Genomic DNA, 17,066 nt, shown 5'->3' on the forward strand with positions numbered 1-17,066 from the left:
GGTGAAAATTATGTAGAAGATTCAGAAATGGCAGATCTCAAATCACTTGCCAAAAGAATTCACGATGCCTACCTGAAAAACTTCAATATGAACAAGGTTAAAGCCAGAATCATCCTTGCAGGGAAAACCAATAACAATCCAGTAAGTACTTTTTCTATTACTTTAAAATAAAACTGACAGGTATGTAAGGTGATTGTAATAATTTGGTAGATGCTTTAGCAAATCTTTTAGAAAATAAATATAATGGTAATACAGACATGAAATATTCAAAGCAAATATCTGTAGTAAATATGGTTGCTTTTAACCACTATCAGAATAGTAAGATGCTTTAGGAAAATCAGGTGATTACCTTGTAAATGGAAACTCATAACCCTAAATTATTGTTCTTAATCAAAAATGAAGTGATATCTGAATGTGAATATCTCTTGATATGGGGAGAACGGTTCAAAATTATTTTCCTATTATGACAGTGAAAAAAATGCATTTTTCTGTCACAAATGCCAGGATAAGTACCGTTAGATTGCAGGGTGTACAGGTGCTCTGCATGACTTTTCCTTTAAAAAGAATAATATTTATAGCAGGAGGGGAAAGAAAACTTGAGTTTGTAATGTTTTGTTTACAGTGCTGGCCATTTTCTCACCCAGCCTTCCTGGTCTTTTCTGTATGGTTCCTTTGAAAGGCAGAAGCAAGCAAGGTTGTGAAGACACATTTGCTGTAGAAGTTATTTTTCTTTCAGGGTAATTTAGCCAAGGTCTACCTAATTTGATCAACTGCTTTTTTTTTAGTAGCACATAAGAGTATAATTGATGTAAGCACTCACTTGTTTCACTTTATGCATATTCATTTAAGCTCCACTGTGATTTTTGTTACGTTTATGTAAAAGATAAGTATCTTATTTTATCAGCAACTTCAATTTCATTAAAAATTTGCAGGGAAGAAACTTTACATATGCCATAATGAAAATCATGTAAGTGTGGGGATGAGTGTTATCAAAATGGTAAGCAAGCTGTCTTCTGCATTATGGAATTTGGCATATAATAGTCTAGTCTAGTCTAGCCTACAGCTTTCTGCATTAGAAGAGAGACACACGAATTATCCCAGTCTTTTTCATTGCACTGAGAGGTGTGTAAAATGAGGCACAGGCTTAAGCATTTTAGGGTTACAGGCTGACATGAGCCTACAGTAAATACCACCTTTAGCTTCTCAGTGAGTGGGTTTCTGCAGAAAATCAATTCTGTACTTGTTACTCTTTGTCAGAACCATAAGCCACTTTGTCAGAACCATAAGCCATAAGTGTCACACGTGCAGGGATGGATCCTAAAGCACTTAATCCCAGTTCCTGTATTTGAATGTGTCCCACAGCCAAGGAACTGACCAGCCAACAGTGACCAGCACGTGTGTGCCTGGGTGAATATGCACAGAAAAATTAATGAAGAATCAGCCCTAGGATGTTGCAAACAGGTTGCTATCAATTTTTTCCATATGCAGGGAAGAGCAAAGGGGTTTTAGACTATTTCATAATCTCTTAAGAAAAAAAAACATTTTCATTTACTTTTGATTTTTCAGCAGAAAAGCAAATTTTAAAAGAAGGGGTTTTTTTGATTGTAATTAGCAGCCCACCTGTTTCAGAACTGTGTATTAACAGCTAATTTCAGTGAATCCTAATTTTTGGCACCACTACAATTCATTTCAGACTGAATGAGCATTTTTCATGATGACAGGGTGTCATTTTTTAATTTAGCTCCCAAGTCCTTAGCCATGCCTCTTTTCTGCATCCTGAAATGATATTAATTTTTTTTTAAAGTATATAAGATAGCATACATCTTTTAAAGGTTTAGAGATGTGTTGGGTTTCTTGCTTTGCCACTTTCCACTCATATCCACCTTCCCATGGTGAGATGGAATGTGCAGTAGCCATAAACATTTTAAAATGGAAAACCATGGGAACCTGACCTGTTGGACAGTTTTCTGAAGGAAGCAAGTGAATCCTATGAGTTCCTGACAGAACTCATGTGTTCCCCATGCTGTTTAATCTGAGCTGAGCAAAGCAGCACGAGGAAGGTTCTTGGTGTGTATGGAACTGAGTTTCTGTTCAGAGTCAGTTGCTGTGAGTTTGCTAGGTTGGGAAGCACTGGGGTTTGTTGTTTTTCTTTAGTGGATTGTACTTCATTTTGGTTGTTGCCCTGCAGATATATATCAAAATAGTTTTGAGTTCTGATTGTTCGTAAGAAAGTCTGAATGCTGCTTTTGATAATGATGCTTTAAGAGAGTGGCTCATCTGTTTGTAAAGCATGTACCTTTCAAAACAAATGGGATTATGGATTTTGTGCTTGGCATTCTAGTGGAATTCTCTGTTTAGAGATGACTCAGCACCGGCTGCAGCTAGAAAGTTGGGACAATTGGGACATTGTCTATGAGAATCTGATAATAAAACACAAGAGAAGTGCAGGGTTCACATTCTTATGCAAATATGTTGCTCTGTATTGAAATTACTGCCTGTAATTTCCCCTAGGGTACTTCAGGAAAGCATCATGATGTGCATCAAGTGTAGTTAGTTTAGGAATCAATAGGAGTGTAGGCTGAATAACCTGGACTTCTGGAGAAGGTAATCCAAGTCTTTTGTGAACCCTCTGGGACTGGCTCTGAGATGGATTTGTGCATCCCAAGCACAGGAGTGCTGGAGCTTCACTGTAACTATCAGATAAAGCTAAATTAAAGATATGCCATACATCTTTACATTTGACTATTTGCATTGCTGTTTGCAGAACAGACTAATTAGGTATTGCAGTTTGTCATACACTGTTTGTCTTGATGAGAAGTATAAAAGAACTCAGGGTTTATTGATAGTTGAGGACTGATTAGCATGGAAGTTAAAGTTTAGCAAAATTCTTATTTTTTAGGAAGAGAACTATTAATAACCATTATTTAGTGACTGAACTAGTGGATTTTTCCTCTGTAGCCATTTGTTATACATGATATGGATACCTTATGTATGGCAGAGAAGACCCTGGTGGCAAAACTGGTGGCCAATGGGATTCAGAACAAGGAAGCCGAGGTTCGAATCTTCCACTGCTGCCAGTGCACATCTGTGGAGACTGTCACAGAGCTCACAGAATTTGCCAAATCCATCCCTGGCTTCTCCAACCTGGACCTGAATGATCAGGTGACACTGTTGAAGTATGGGGTGTATGAAGCCATATTTGCCATGTTGGCCTCTGTGATGAACAAGGACGGGATGCTGGTGGCTTATGGGAATGGATTTATAACCCGGGAGTTCCTGAAAAGCCTGAGAAAGCCATTCTGTGATATAATGGAGCCAAAATTTGATTTTGCAATGAAATTCAATGCACTGGATTTGGATGATAGCGATATATCCCTTTTTGTTGCTGCCATTATTTGCTGTGGAGGTAAGCATGACCCATTTGTTCTCTAAGGTAGTAAATTTTAATACTTCCCCCTCATGAATTGAAAATTTTAATGGAAAAGCTTCTATCCTCTGGAAGATTCAGTTCTACCACTAACTATACTTTGAGGAATCATTATAAAATTATGACATGTATTCTTTTGCTTGTTTTGAGAACAGATCGTCCTGGTCTTGTAAATGTAGGACACATTGAAAAAATGCAGGAGAGCATTGTGCATGTACTGAAACTTCACTTGCAAAACAACCATCCTGATGACACCTTCCTCTTCCCAAAACTTCTCCAAAAAATGGCTGACCTCCGACAGCTGGTCACAGAGCATGCTCAGCTTGTTCAGATAATCAAGAAGACTGAATCTGATGCACATTTACACCCTTTACTACAGGAAATCTACAGGGATATGTATTAAGAACTTTTAGTATTTTTTTTCCACAATATTTAAAGACAGAGAAATACAGATGGGAGCAAAACTACTTGTACAGTTGTGGGCTGTTCGCTCAGCCCAGAGCAGGAAAAATCTAAAACTGGGGAACTGGAGTGTTACACTTCTTTTTGTTTGGGATCTTTTGTCTTCTTTTGAAAAAGTGCTGCAGAAAAATACTGGTCAGAGTGCTCAAAGAAGTGTCTTACAATGGTTCTTTTATTTGGAAATTTGAAGATTGGTAAGGAATACATATTTGTATAATAAATCAGAATGTTAAGTAACAGAAATGAACAAAATTGTATTTCCTCTTGACTTAGTTATTTTAGTATTAATATAACAAATTCAGCACCTTCTTTCCAGGTATCTGCACAATCAGAAAGACAATGCACTTTTGCCTAATGGTAACTACTGAGAACCAGCTAACACTTTTTCTTAAAGCATTCAGTCTAGGTGTAGCAAATGGCTGGATATTGCTGTCCATACACTTCTAAAAATTTGGAAAGATCTTTCATCCATTGTTGCTTTAATTCCATGAAATGATGTACAGCTTCATCTAGTGTTACGTTGGCATACTTAGGGTTAGCAGGTTTAAAAGACAGTTCTCTTATGAAACTAAACAAAATCCAAAGAGTTATCTAAAAGACAGCAGAGATGCTTCAATAGGTGTGTCTTGAAGAGTAAACAAGATAAACTGATGGGACCTTTTTGTTTCAAAAGTCTGTTAAGGAAATGTGAAAATATCACTGATGAACAAGAGATCGTACACCTTGTATTTTTGTAGAACTTGTAACAGCTCAGGATGCAGTTTTGACATAAAAATACTATTTTGAATTAGCAAGAGTTTTGGAGAGACTGAAAAATGTGATCCTACCCCCCCCCCAAAAAAAAGAATTTTAACTTTCCAGCAATGATACCGCACTCTACTGCAGTGTAGAATGATTGGATAGGAAAGGCACCGGCTTCCTCTAAGTGTCTTGGCAGTATAATTGTTTGGACCTGTTTGCTTTTCTGATGAATGCACTGCTTCATTTTTTACCCACTTGGATATATTTCTATTCCTTTTTCGGCCTCATGGATAGAAGTATTTGGTACTTGTTTTCACCAGATTTTTTCCTTGTGGATAAGGTGACAGTAACACCAAGAGCAGTGTTTGTAGGTGTCAGACTGTGTCATAGAATGGAAGGCAGCACTGCTGAGAGTAAGTTTGTTTTTTTTTTTTTGCTGTACTCCTGCTGCAAAAGAAGCCACAATGAAATGGCTTCCTGACTTTGCCACTTCATGGGCTCTTTTCTCAGACAGCTGCCCAGAAGTGCCAGCTGCATGCAAGGCGCTCTGCTGTTTCTCTTTCCTTTCTTTGATACAGTAACCTCACCTTATTACCACATAATTTTACTTTCTGTTTCACAACAACGAGGTCTCAGCAGCAATCCCAGCATTTTCACTACAGTTAAGCTTTCATTGGCACAGGAGGACACTTTGTACTTGTTTTATTGTAGCACTTTTGAAGGCACCAGAATCTTCACTGCAAGGATTGAGTGATGAAGTGAGAACATCACCTTGTCATTCCTATTTCAGTGGCAGTGCTTGTTTCCTGTCCAGGCCCACAGGCACAGCTGGACACTGAAAAATTACAGGTTTAAAGGCAACTTGGGGTTTAGCTGGGCAATGATTGTGGCAGAAGTTATAGATAACTACAGATGTATTTAGTGTGATATATTGAAGCACAGGCTTCAAATTTGGTGAGCATCTAGGGCAGGATCGAAATAGTAACTGCAAGTGCACAAAACTTCCTCCCCTTCCCCACTGCCAGCAGGAAGAACAGTCGAACACTCAGAGAGGAATGTTGGTCTTGCCAGGAACTCTCAGATGAGAAATGGGCTGCCTTTTGTGTCCCAGAGCAGCACACAGTGTGCCCTCAGAAACAGAGGATTTTAGGAACGCTGCTGCTTTATTCTTCCAGCCAACCCTGTTTCACTGAGGAGCTGTGGGGTTTGGGCCATGGAAATAATTGATCTGAGATATTGCTGATGCAAGAAGTTGTCAAAATATCAGCCATTTTGGGATGCTATTCTGAAACTGTAGGAGCCAACTGTTAGTTTATCCTCTAAAAAAAAGGATAACTTGAAATATTTTGCCCCCAAAGGTCAGATTTTTTGCAAAGGGCAAATTTCAAAGTTGTATTCCATAGTCTAAGTGTACTGTAGGTTCTCAGGAAAAATCAGACACGGTCAGTGTGCATAGCTATTTTTCCAGCTCTTATTCTCAAGAGTGGCTAAAACACTTTAGTAACAATTTAAAACATGGAAAATTAATAATAAATACTTAAATTCTAAGCAAAGCTATAAAGAATGGCAAATAGAATAACTCAGTGAAAGATAATATTTAGCTGTTTTAGCTGCTGCTTGTAACAAAGTCCTGTTATTAGTATGAGAAAAGTGAATAATTTTTTTTGTTATTTGAAAACCAATGAGAAATTTTTGACTACTTCCTTGAACATTGAAGGTTTGATTTCTGTTTTAAATTAAATTGCAGACCCTTAATGGAAAAAAAAAAGGAAAAAACACATCTCTGAATTACAGAAATATGAACAAGATGTTAACACAGCCTAAAATTCTGGATGGATTCCACTGCCCACACTGCTGTCCCGTGCACATTCCCACAGTCACTTCAAAGAGTGGCACAGGGCACACAATTCCCTTCCCAAGAATTAATGGGCAAAAGAATTCCTCATTTCTACATTATGCTTTTAAGGAAATCCATTTGCTCCTTCAGGAGATGACTACAGCAGGTTTTGGCCAAGGAGATTTTAAAGTTACTCAGTTTATGTCCATTTTTTTTTAAATTTGGAATCCAAACTAGTCTCAGATCTATTTCTGATCAATTACTTCAGCATCTCCTCTATGTGCAGGTAAATTAATATTTTAAAATACCCCATCTATGGAGGGAAGCAAAGTGATCAGATTTTAGGATTAAAATGGTATTAAAGATTTACTGGCTCATCAGGTACAGTTTGGATCTGATTCTTGCCAACATAACTCATTTTACTGTCATAGCATGGAAGAACTCTGGTTACAACCAGACCCCACAAACAGCTTAAGGCAAGAGAGAGCAGATGGATAGAGAAATATCCTGGGAAACAATGGTATGGCTTAAGTTTTCAGCAAACCTACAGATTGCTCATTTTTGAGCATTATTTGGGGGGAAAATATTTATTTATTTTTTCTGGTTCCCTAGGTACATTTTGTCCAAGGGGACGGGGGGAAGGAGAGGAAGGTTTTGTGCCAAGTATTAGGGAAATCTGAGGTTCTTCTCCTTAAATATTTCCTTCAAAGCTGCCGTTTAAAAAAAATTAGTTACTTTGTACCTTTCAAAATTTCCGATCCCACTTTTGCTTTAAACACAAACTGACCCCTGATAGGAAAGTTTCCACTTACAGAAACTACATCTTCCATTGCATTTAAAGAAACCACATTTGGTGTTAGCTGCCCTTTCCATGTGCCTTTGTGCTCTGGTTCCAGCAGCTGCTGCAGAGCTGAAGTGCTGCCAGCCAGCAGAGTTCTGCATTATTCCTGCCCCGTGCAGATCTCGGAAATACCAGCAGTTGCACTAAGCCCGTTCTCATGAGAGAGCTGGCACAAGGCTGCACATCAAAGAGCTTATAATAAGCATCTAAACATTTGTTTGTTTATTCAAACTGCTGAAACCTGGGGAGATTTATTCATCACGAGAGCTGGGTCACATACAACTGAGTTTGAATTTCCTCATTTCTGATGGAAAGCCTGGACAAAGTTGGGCCCCATCTGAGGCAGAGCAGCTGGGGGATATCCTGCTGTGGCTGCAGAGGAACAGTTTCAGTCTCTCCTAAAATGCTCCCTGTGACTTCACTGAAAATCTGCAACTGCATTTGACAAATGCATTTGCAGCTGTCATGGTACTGCTTAAGCATAAGGTCTGCAAATAATGGTCCCTCTCAGAAACCCCTCATCCTTTAGGAAGTGTTGGAATGTAAGGTGGAGCGTGGTAGCTGTGCTTGCTTATGTCCCAAGTGCTTTCCTCATAATCAGTTGCCTATAATTTTTATATTTAGGTTTAATCAGCTTTATTTTCCTTCTTTTACTGGAGATTTAAATAATATGTGGGTTTGATGTAAGATTGTTGATATTGTTATGTGTTGTGGGATTTTTTTAATTTAATGTAATACCATTTCTTCATGTTTCAATTTATAAAATACAAAAATATAAATGCAAGGTATGAATGTTCACTAAATTAATTACAGAGGTGCTTAAAGAAAAATGTGTAAATTATTTAATTTAAATATTTGTTACATACTTTATCTGGTGAACCCTTTGTACAATGAGGAAGTATTTCTTTTTATGGGCTAAGGATGAAGAGGCTGATGTCAAAGACAATTTGCTATTTATTCCTGTCTGGTCTTTATTGCTGTATCATTTGTGAAGAACTATCACAAATTCTTCAAAGTTATCAGTGTTTGGTGTTGACCATTATAACAAAACTTTAAAATATATTTTCACATAGAACACAGACTTCCTTTTATTCAATTTTAATAAAAGCAAGTCTAGTTGAGGAATAGCTGCAATCCCAAAATCAAGTTTTTAACTCAAGTTCACTAGTAGGAAAAATCGTGTGTAGAACTGAGTTCATCTTTGTTTTGCAGCATGGTAGCTCATTTTCCTTTGAAAAGAGCTAAAAGGAAGCTGCATTTGGTTCGTGCACCGGTGCTGGTGTTTTCTGTGGAGCTGACTTGTGGCTCACTGGGAATAACAACATGTTCTCAGGATTATTCCCTGCCATCTGCCCTGAGGGCAACCTGATGCTTTTATAGATGTATTTCAAACATGATTTGGCAGCACAAAACAAAACATTGAAATGGCATTATTGGCTTCACTGCAGGAGGGATTTGAAATAGAATTCAGAGTCTGCTCGTAGGGATTCTGTGTCTGGTGCATGCAGGTGTGACAGTCTGTGCCTACAGCATCCTTCTAAGGAAATCTGATATAGGAAAAAAGGTACCTTTCAGAGGCATCTACCTTTTATTTTGCTGTGTGAATCACCAGACACAGTAGGTACCACAAGCACAATCTATTACAAATGTTCTAGCTATCATTTGTACTTACTGGTTTTTATTTGTAACATGTAACACTTTATTTCCTCAAATTGCTGCAACTTGGCATTTTCACTTCATCAGTGTCACCACACAGGTATGTTGTCTCCTAAGGTGTTTGTGTCATGTTTGCAAAAGCGCTGCTGGACTTCCCTGTGCTGACCTGCAGCCGCTTCCTTTACCCTGTCACCTCATATGACACAAACCCACTGTGTAACTGAGCCCACCCTAAGGAAGGCTGTTTCCTCCTTTTTTCTATTGTGCTCACAGGTTTTTTAAATCTCTTTCTGCTTCTGAAGCTGGGGTGTGTTTTTTCTTCAGCTCCTTTATTGCATCAGTCTTGTCAGATTCCATTGCTGTGGATGTTTCGAAACAGAATTCCTGTTGCAAGGACCTCAATTCCAGATGAGCTGCTTCTGCCAGGGAAAAGGCAGCGTGCACAAGAGACTGATCTGATTACAGGCTGGACTTTAAATAAGGACTGCAAGATCAAGCATGAGGTACTTGAGTAGGTTCACTACTTGAAGTAGTAGTAATATTTTGGTGTATTTTCTCACGTTGGGTATGCAGGTGATCCCTGTTGTGGTAAAGACACCAGCCTTGTGTTCAATGCCAGGAGTTTCATGGCATTCTTTCCACTTGAAAGAAAAAAGATTGGCAGGATGGGGAAGTCCAGAGCCACTCTTATCCTGGTGGTACAGCAGTGCTGTGTTGTACCCTGGGTGTGTAGGAGTGCAGTGTCACAGGGCAGCCTGTGTGGGTCGTGCTGCAAAGCTGGGGGCAGGTCACCACCCTCCTGCAGGTGACTCACAGCCACCCCTGCTCACCCCAGCCATGCAGGGCTCACATGGCTCATCCCCACACACACAGCAGCTCTCTCCATGGAATCACAGTGCCCTGGCCCTTGGGCAGAGCAGAAACCTGCATGGTTCAATTACTTCTTTAGTAGTAACAAACCTAACCAACATTTCAGTGCTATCAGTGTGCTCCAGAGTCCCCTCTGAGTGGTTTGACAAAGTCTGGCTTAGCAGCTTCTCGGGGGACCTGCCTCCTGAGCAGCTCCTGCTGTTCCCCAGCTCTTACAAACAGTTGCTCAGAATTTTCCCTAGGAATGCAGCACCACAGCTTAAGTGCCCCAGGATGTTGAAGCCCTCCCTCACCTCTTAAATGGTCTGTTATCTGCTAGGACAAAAAAAGCAGTGTTGTTAATGTTGTCAAACCCTAATCAATAGAGCCAACAAGTGTTTCATTAAATCAAGATACCACTATTAAAGAGAAAACACAATATCTTATTGTTTCCAGTCAGCTGTTTTGGGTACATTTGGCTTCAGTAAATACAGAACGTAGAAGGAGCACATTTCTTGCAAGGAGTAGTCAAACCTAATTCTCATGGAATGCTTGTTTCCCAGTAAAAACCACTAATTGAAGCCAAGTTCCCAAGTTTCTTTCTGTTAGAACAATGCAAATGACACTTCCAAGGATGAATGGATGCCCTGGTCTCGCAGGGATTTTTAGGAAGGACAACATATCTTGCACTTGTGAATGTTAAAGTCACATCTAGCTACACACGATGATGCACTCTCAAATGTTACCAGCCTACTGATCTAGGATGAAAAAACTTGAACTAAACATTTTTTTTTTCTTTTTTACATTCTGATTTTTTCTGCCTTCTTTAAAAACAAGAGGTTGAATTCACAGTGTTTGTATAGAGACTGTAGGAACCTATGTGCTTTAATCCTTTCAGACTGAATGTAAACCAACTTAATTTGAAACACGGTTTTGCCTTAATGGTTTTAAAAAAATAAAATATTTTTAAAAGTGAATTTAATGACATGTGATGATCTTTTATCTCCAGGAGAGGAACTCACTGCAATGAGACATTCAAAAGGCAGCCTATTTGAAGCATCTTCAAGTACTGATGCTTCCCTGTGTACTGTTAGATGCCTTTTGAAGCAGGAGTGGTTGTGTAACATACCCAGAGATGTTGCATATACATTTATTTATATATATTACCTAAGTTTGGTGTTCACCCATCATCCAGCTGTGATCTTTCATATTCTCATGGGCTGTGTGGCTGGTTTGAGACATCCATGGAATTCAACAAGTACACTTCTGTGAAATGCAGCGCTGACTAATTCAATGAGCACATCTTCAATTAAATCAAGTGCTGAAGTGAAAATTACAGCAGAGGAAAAAGACTCCAGTTTCTTCATCAGCTGTGCTCAGGAGCATGGAAGACCTGATGTTGAGCAGCAGAAAGTACTTGAAGACCCTAATGAAAACAACCTGTAAAGACTGTGCATCCATGAAGAGCAGGAAAGGTTGGGCATGGTATCATTCAGGCTGTGAAATCACATATATACCAAAATATGATGATACTGAGACCATAATGCTCATGTTCAGTGGGAATACAAGAATGTGGAATAACTAAGTTCTAACAGCTGGGCACAGATAATAATCCATTGTCATTCCAGGAAATACCAAGTGGCACGTAGGGCAGTCTCCTTTCCCTAAAGCATAAACCAGAGATGCCAGAACACATCTGCTGTCCCTCTGTGGTACCTGCTGGCTTTTCTATACCTACCAGGTCTTCACTGCCAGGTAACTGTGAAGCGGAGGCGTTCCTGACTTGGTTTTTCCTGCTGCACAATAAATAACTGAGCCAAATTAAATACTATGTAGTTTTGCCCTGAGGTTCTGCTCCCTTTTAACACTGAGTCTTTTCCCTCTTCAGTTCCACATAACAAGTACTTAAAGGCATGGAAATTTCTGAGGGCTGTAAATGACTCCTCAGTCATATTGTAAAGGCAAATATAATGGTTATGAATAAATGAGATAACTGCTTGTGTCTTAAAAGGTCACAGAGGAAGCTGAGCAGGAGGGAAAACATGTCAGAGAGATGAGATCCCAATCTCACTGACTTTGGAACTGCACTAGGCAGGTTTCAAAACCTCCTTTTAAGAGTACAATCTGTCATGAACAATGGGAAATCCAGGAAAAAACATATTTCCAGGTATGTTTGTTGGTGTAAACATATCCTGTGATGTCACATAACCATGTTGCTTTGGCAGCTTGATTATAAGACTTCAATTCCAAGTTGGGAAAGTGCTCTCTTCAGTTGTGGGTTTAGCACAGGACATGCCTCTGGTGTTTATACAGAACAGACACAGACACACCACAGCTTTTAAACAGTGCTCCTAATGTGAAACTGAAATATAATACCACCCATCTTACATAACTTCAGTATCACTTTCCCTGAAAGTGTAGTCTTTTGTAACTGCAAAAGCAATCTGAAATGTTGCCTCCTAACGTGGATCTTTTTTTCTGCATTTAGAGGCATACATATATTTTATTTATTAAAGCACTTAGGGCTTGAAAAGGCTACTAATAGGTCCATTATTGCTCCTCCAGTCACTGCAAGAAATTTCAGTCCTGAGCAGAGGGCACCAACATAGTAAACTCAGGGAAAAAAAGGATTTTAGGATACTTCAATGTCCTAAACAACTCATTGAAATAATGTTGATTTCTTTTAACAAACACAGGTTCATTCTACTAAAATGAAGGATTTTTGATGGATTATGTGGATGAAGTGTTGGAAAAAAGAGATGTTCACCAAAGTACTAACAAGTTCTGAAGCAATGACCAGCAGTAACTCAAGTAAAAAACGATGATTTTGTGATTAGGGAACATTCTAGATGTATCCTTAAGGCATGTGACTTGGGTTTTACATAAAAGCCACCTAAATCTTAAGAGAGTCAAAAGAGATAACTGAAGAAGCTAATTTTTGTGCTAAACAAATTGCTGTTTCCATTGAACTTTTTATGTTTGTTACCTGAAACTGTGTTTCTGACATCCCTATTACAGCTGCAGTTTATTTGTCCAGTTCAGGAAAGAATTGATTGTATTAATGGAACGTTTCTATTTCCAGATTAACTGCTTTGAAAATGAAAAAGAAGTCGCCTTTATTGTAAAGCATAAACCAAATGTATTCAGGGTCCTCTCCAGCTGCTGTGCTGACATGGACTGGAAGGTTAAGTGAAAAGTGACTGCAAGTGCAAGGGACTTGTAAATATTTTTATTGATTGCAGAAGCACCAACCTTCAAAGTGTCAAGTCTCAATGCTGTGATAGCATTAAGATTACCATATTGAGAAATGTAGGTATTATATTTAGGACATTTTCTCACAGCACTTTTATTTTAGACTTAAATTCCCTGCCTTATGTAATCTTACAGGACAGCACTGCCAGGTTAACAATTGGTGTACACTGACTTTCTTGGGTATACACTGAATTAAGCCAGATCAATCTGTTTGGGAATTTCATAATGCTGTAGGGAGTGTCAAGAACAACACGCAGCACTAAAATAGCAAATGTGGAAACCTGGACACGGTTCCTGTGTCTGTGCTGTTTGGTTTCTTACTGCAAGCATTCCACATGGTGACAGGAGGCTCATCTGCCTCTTTTCTGGCTCCTCAGCAGCTCGGAGCTGCTCCCTGGCGCAGCGGGCGCTGCACGGGGATGTCTGAACGCAGGCCAAGGGCAGGGAAATGTGCTGCTCTCTCCAGCAGTAGTGAGCTGATGAAGGTCACTTCTTTAAAAGGAGCAACATGATAGTCTCCAAGCAGAGAGGAGAAACCCCAGCCAAAGAACTGTCGCTCTTGGACCTTCAAGATTTATGCTTTGTATCCGTTTATTTGCAGGATTTCTGCTGGGGCTTCCTTTTATCCATGTCTTCTTGTATTTCCAAAGGAAAGGCCTTTAAGTTTTCCTTCACACAGGAGAGGCAGAAACTTTTGGAGTAGAACAGACTACAGTTCTGTAAAGAAAATAACAGTTCTGTAAAGAAAATAACTAGCATTACTACACAAAATGGAAATGCTTACATTCCAGTCTCATTAAACTGCATTTATATTTAGAATTCTTCTAAAATGAATTATTCTTCTTCTAGGCTGAAATATTCCAGCAATTCAACTTTTTCTTACTCAATAATTCTAACATCTGGTTAGAGCCAACTGAGTGAAAAATAAAACCCCCAAATCAACTGTCCCACTGCTCCTGTTAAAGTGACCTTCACCAGCTCCCTGCTACAGGGACTAGCAACACCCCTTCTTCAGCTGCCTTCTCCTTCCAGCACCATGCATGGGCTTCCTGGCCTGCTCACTGAATTCCAAATAGGATTTCATGGCTAAGCTGCAGCTGGTGTTGCTGATGGATTATACCTGAAGAGTGAATAAAGGTGTAAGAGGTTCCATGGGTTTTACTGAAACAGCAAAGTTTTCCTCTAAGTCTTGCTTGATGAAGATTTCTACCTCCTGGGAGGATCTTCCAAATTCCTGCACTGGTGTGTGAGACCTGGAGACTCAGCACACTCCCCCTCACCAATCTCCACAAAAATGGCCTAAAGGGCCACACAAGTACCAAGTACTGGAGGCTCTCACAACAGACCATCTTTTCCATAACTCCCAAAAAACTATTTTTCCATTAATCCATGCACTTGTATTGTCCTAGGAGACTACTTAAAAATATCACTATTATATCAGTACCACAGAGGTGTCCAATAACTGGAGTAGTTAAATGAGCTCCATTCATCTGAGACAATTCAAATGAGATTTCATCCCTTACCCTCAATAAATGTGCTCACTGGTTAAAACCTAGAACCACACCTGGTACTAAAGTTTGAACTAATGGCTCTCCTCTGAACTCTTGATGGCAAAGTATAAAAGCTGTTGTGCACAAAGAAGATTTTTTTGCTATCCCTGTTCTGTTCACAGCTCATACAGACCCAATATTTATTTTTTCCCCAGGAGCTGTATCCAGATGTTAGTAATTGAATAGAAAGAAGCAAAACTGATGGAACATTTAAATGTATTTGCAATACAGAATTTGGACAACTGGAAGAGAAACTAATTAATGTATTATTCCTTTGCTCTGCAGCAAGACTTGACATCCCTGGTTCTCTTGATGTGCTGATCACCAAATTCCAAATAGGATTTCATGGGTAAGCTGGAATTGGTGTTGCTGATGGATTATTCTTGGGGATTTAAGAATGAATAAAGACATCAGTTTAGATAGAACTGGACAAATGGATTCCCTGGGTCTTACCTAAATAGTAGAGTTTTCTCCTTGCCATGGTCATTTGCAGATGGCCTTTCTCTGGGAGCTAGGCTTGGCTATTCCTGTGTTCCTTTCCTTGTTTTTGTTTCTTGTGTCACTATCTAGGCTTTAGCAGCAGACTCAGATGATAATTATATCAAAATCACAATCAGCCTGCTTCCATGTGACTTGGAAGCTCGGGGAACAACTTGTCTTCATCTATTGTCCTTTTCTGCATTGACTGCCAGGCCCCTTCATCCTCAGGAATGAGTGTGAAGCCTCAGTCTCTGAAAAGCCCTGAAAGTGGATTTCAGTTGCACAACCTCCAGAGCCTATTGTTTTTTGTCTCTTGGTATCCTTAATACGTTAAGCTGCCAGTTTAAAGGGGGAGATTAGAGTTTCAGCTGGCCTGGCTATTGTTGCTTGCATTGCCAAATGGCACACAGCCCCCCAGCTCCAGGGCTCAGTGCTCCCAAAGGTGGCCACTGGGCCATGGCAAAGGTGGGGAGAGGCTGTTCCTGCAGGTGGCATCCCCACTGTCAAGATGCAGCTCCTCACAGGTAAAACGGGTGCTCAACTTGCATTCTTTTGGCTGAAATGAGTTGCCAGCTAGTGCAGATTTTGGCCAACAGGAACTGGGGAAATCATGACTATGAACCACTGCACCCCTGAGCATGTGCCCACAGTCCTGCTCTCTCTGTCCTGGGATTTTCAGCCTAATTTTTCTTTCAATGCCCTACAAATTAAACTGACCATGTAGAGTTGAGCCCTTCTTTTAAACCCTTATCCTGATACAGTTCTGTGTTTAATCAGATGATTCTTTAATGTGTTTTCTCCCTTCCATGACCTAGGCAGGTGGGGGCCATTTCAATTCCAAATTTAATAGTCCAATTCAGGCAAAACAGCTGCCAAAGCATGCTGCCATAGTTTATTTCTGTTTTGACATGAATCATGGCTGAAAGTAATATATATATAGGGATGGTATCTACCACAATACGTAAAGGAAAGGCTCTGCCTGTCCCTACCCAGGACTGACCCCACATGACTGGAAGTTGAGTGGGAAGCAGCTGTAGGATTACATGTATCACTTAATGCCTACAATCATGTGCTCAGTCACCTTCTGCTGAGGTGAGCAATAAGGGATGAAACTTGCTCCCTTTCCTCCTTTCTTCTCCAAAAGCCACCTTTTTTCCATTTCTTTAGAAACTGTTGCAATAAAACAGAAGTAACTATTTTAAATTACTAATATGGTCAGATTATATAATTTCCTCTCCCCTTTTCTGAAAGGGTAATAGGAAGAAGGGCACTCAACCTGCCCAAAGACTTTTAAAAGCATTTTTATTATCTTCCTTTTTGTGTGGTTTTGATATGTTTTAAGACATTACAGATAATCACTGGAATTATTCCCAGTTGGATCAGAACTAATGGCACTTACCAAGGGACTCTGATAAAAGACTTGAGCAGGGTGATACAGGCTACAAAATGATTGAAGTAAATTAACTGAGTGAAACTTCAGAGGATATTTGGAGATATTTAAGTTTATGAACACTACACAGAACTGCTTTAAGTCATGACTTTTATTGGCACAATAAAAGGAAATACACTTCAGCTAGCATGGGTTGTCTCATGAAAACCCTAAAATCTAATCTGTCTCTCAAGTCTCCTTAGGTACAAGAGGTAGCTAAAATCCCTTTGCCAAATCCAAGGTCAGAAAAGTCTCAATTTTGCTACACATTAGCCTAATACTATTCTGAATTACCACAATTTAAAAAGCAACCTGTCAATAAAACCTTTCCAATTGGTGCAGCTTCTTTGCAAAGAGGCCCAAGCAAGTATGATTTTCTTCAGCTTCAATTCCTATGTTTTAACATTTAACTCAGGAGTGAATTGATGTAATTGGGTCAAGCACAAGCAGGAACCACAGCCAATACAGAGATATTATTCTACCTTTGTCTCTCTCTATTGCCTTGGATAAGTTTTTACTTCTCTGGAATTTAATTTTCCCTA

The 17,066-nt window shown here is 39.5% G+C and overlaps 2 protein-coding genes across 2 annotated transcripts in view; one reads left to right on the forward strand and one right to left on the reverse strand.

The window, feature by feature from the left end:
* PPARA (peroxisome proliferator activated receptor alpha) overlaps positions 1 to 10,790 on the forward strand; it is a 32,831-nt gene extending 22,041 nt beyond the window's left edge. Inside the window, exons 7-9 of the mRNA XM_031057010.1 lie at positions 1 to 141; positions 2,959 to 3,406; positions 3,583 to 10,790. Coding sequence (XP_030912870.1) covers positions 1 to 141; positions 2,959 to 3,406; positions 3,583 to 3,830 — 837 coding nt within the window. The 3' untranslated portion in view covers positions 3,831 to 10,790. The remainder of the gene's footprint in view (positions 142 to 2,958; positions 3,407 to 3,582) is intronic.
* Positions 10,791 to 13,656: 2,866 nt separating this feature from the next.
* The window catches only part of CDPF1 (cysteine rich DPF motif domain containing 1), a 7,850-nt gene continuing 4,440 nt past the window's right edge, over positions 13,657 to 17,066 (reverse strand). Inside the window, exon 3 of the mRNA XM_005421077.2 lies at positions 13,657 to 13,782. Within this exon, the coding sequence (XP_005421134.1) occupies positions 13,657 to 13,782 (126 nt within the window). The remainder of the gene's footprint in view (positions 13,783 to 17,066) is intronic.

This window comes from Geospiza fortis, unplaced genomic scaffold (assembly GCF_000277835.1).
Source record: "Geospiza fortis unplaced genomic scaffold, GeoFor_1.0 scaffold10, whole genome shotgun sequence".
NCBI classification, from domain to species: domain Eukaryota; kingdom Metazoa; phylum Chordata; class Aves; order Passeriformes; family Thraupidae; genus Geospiza; species Geospiza fortis.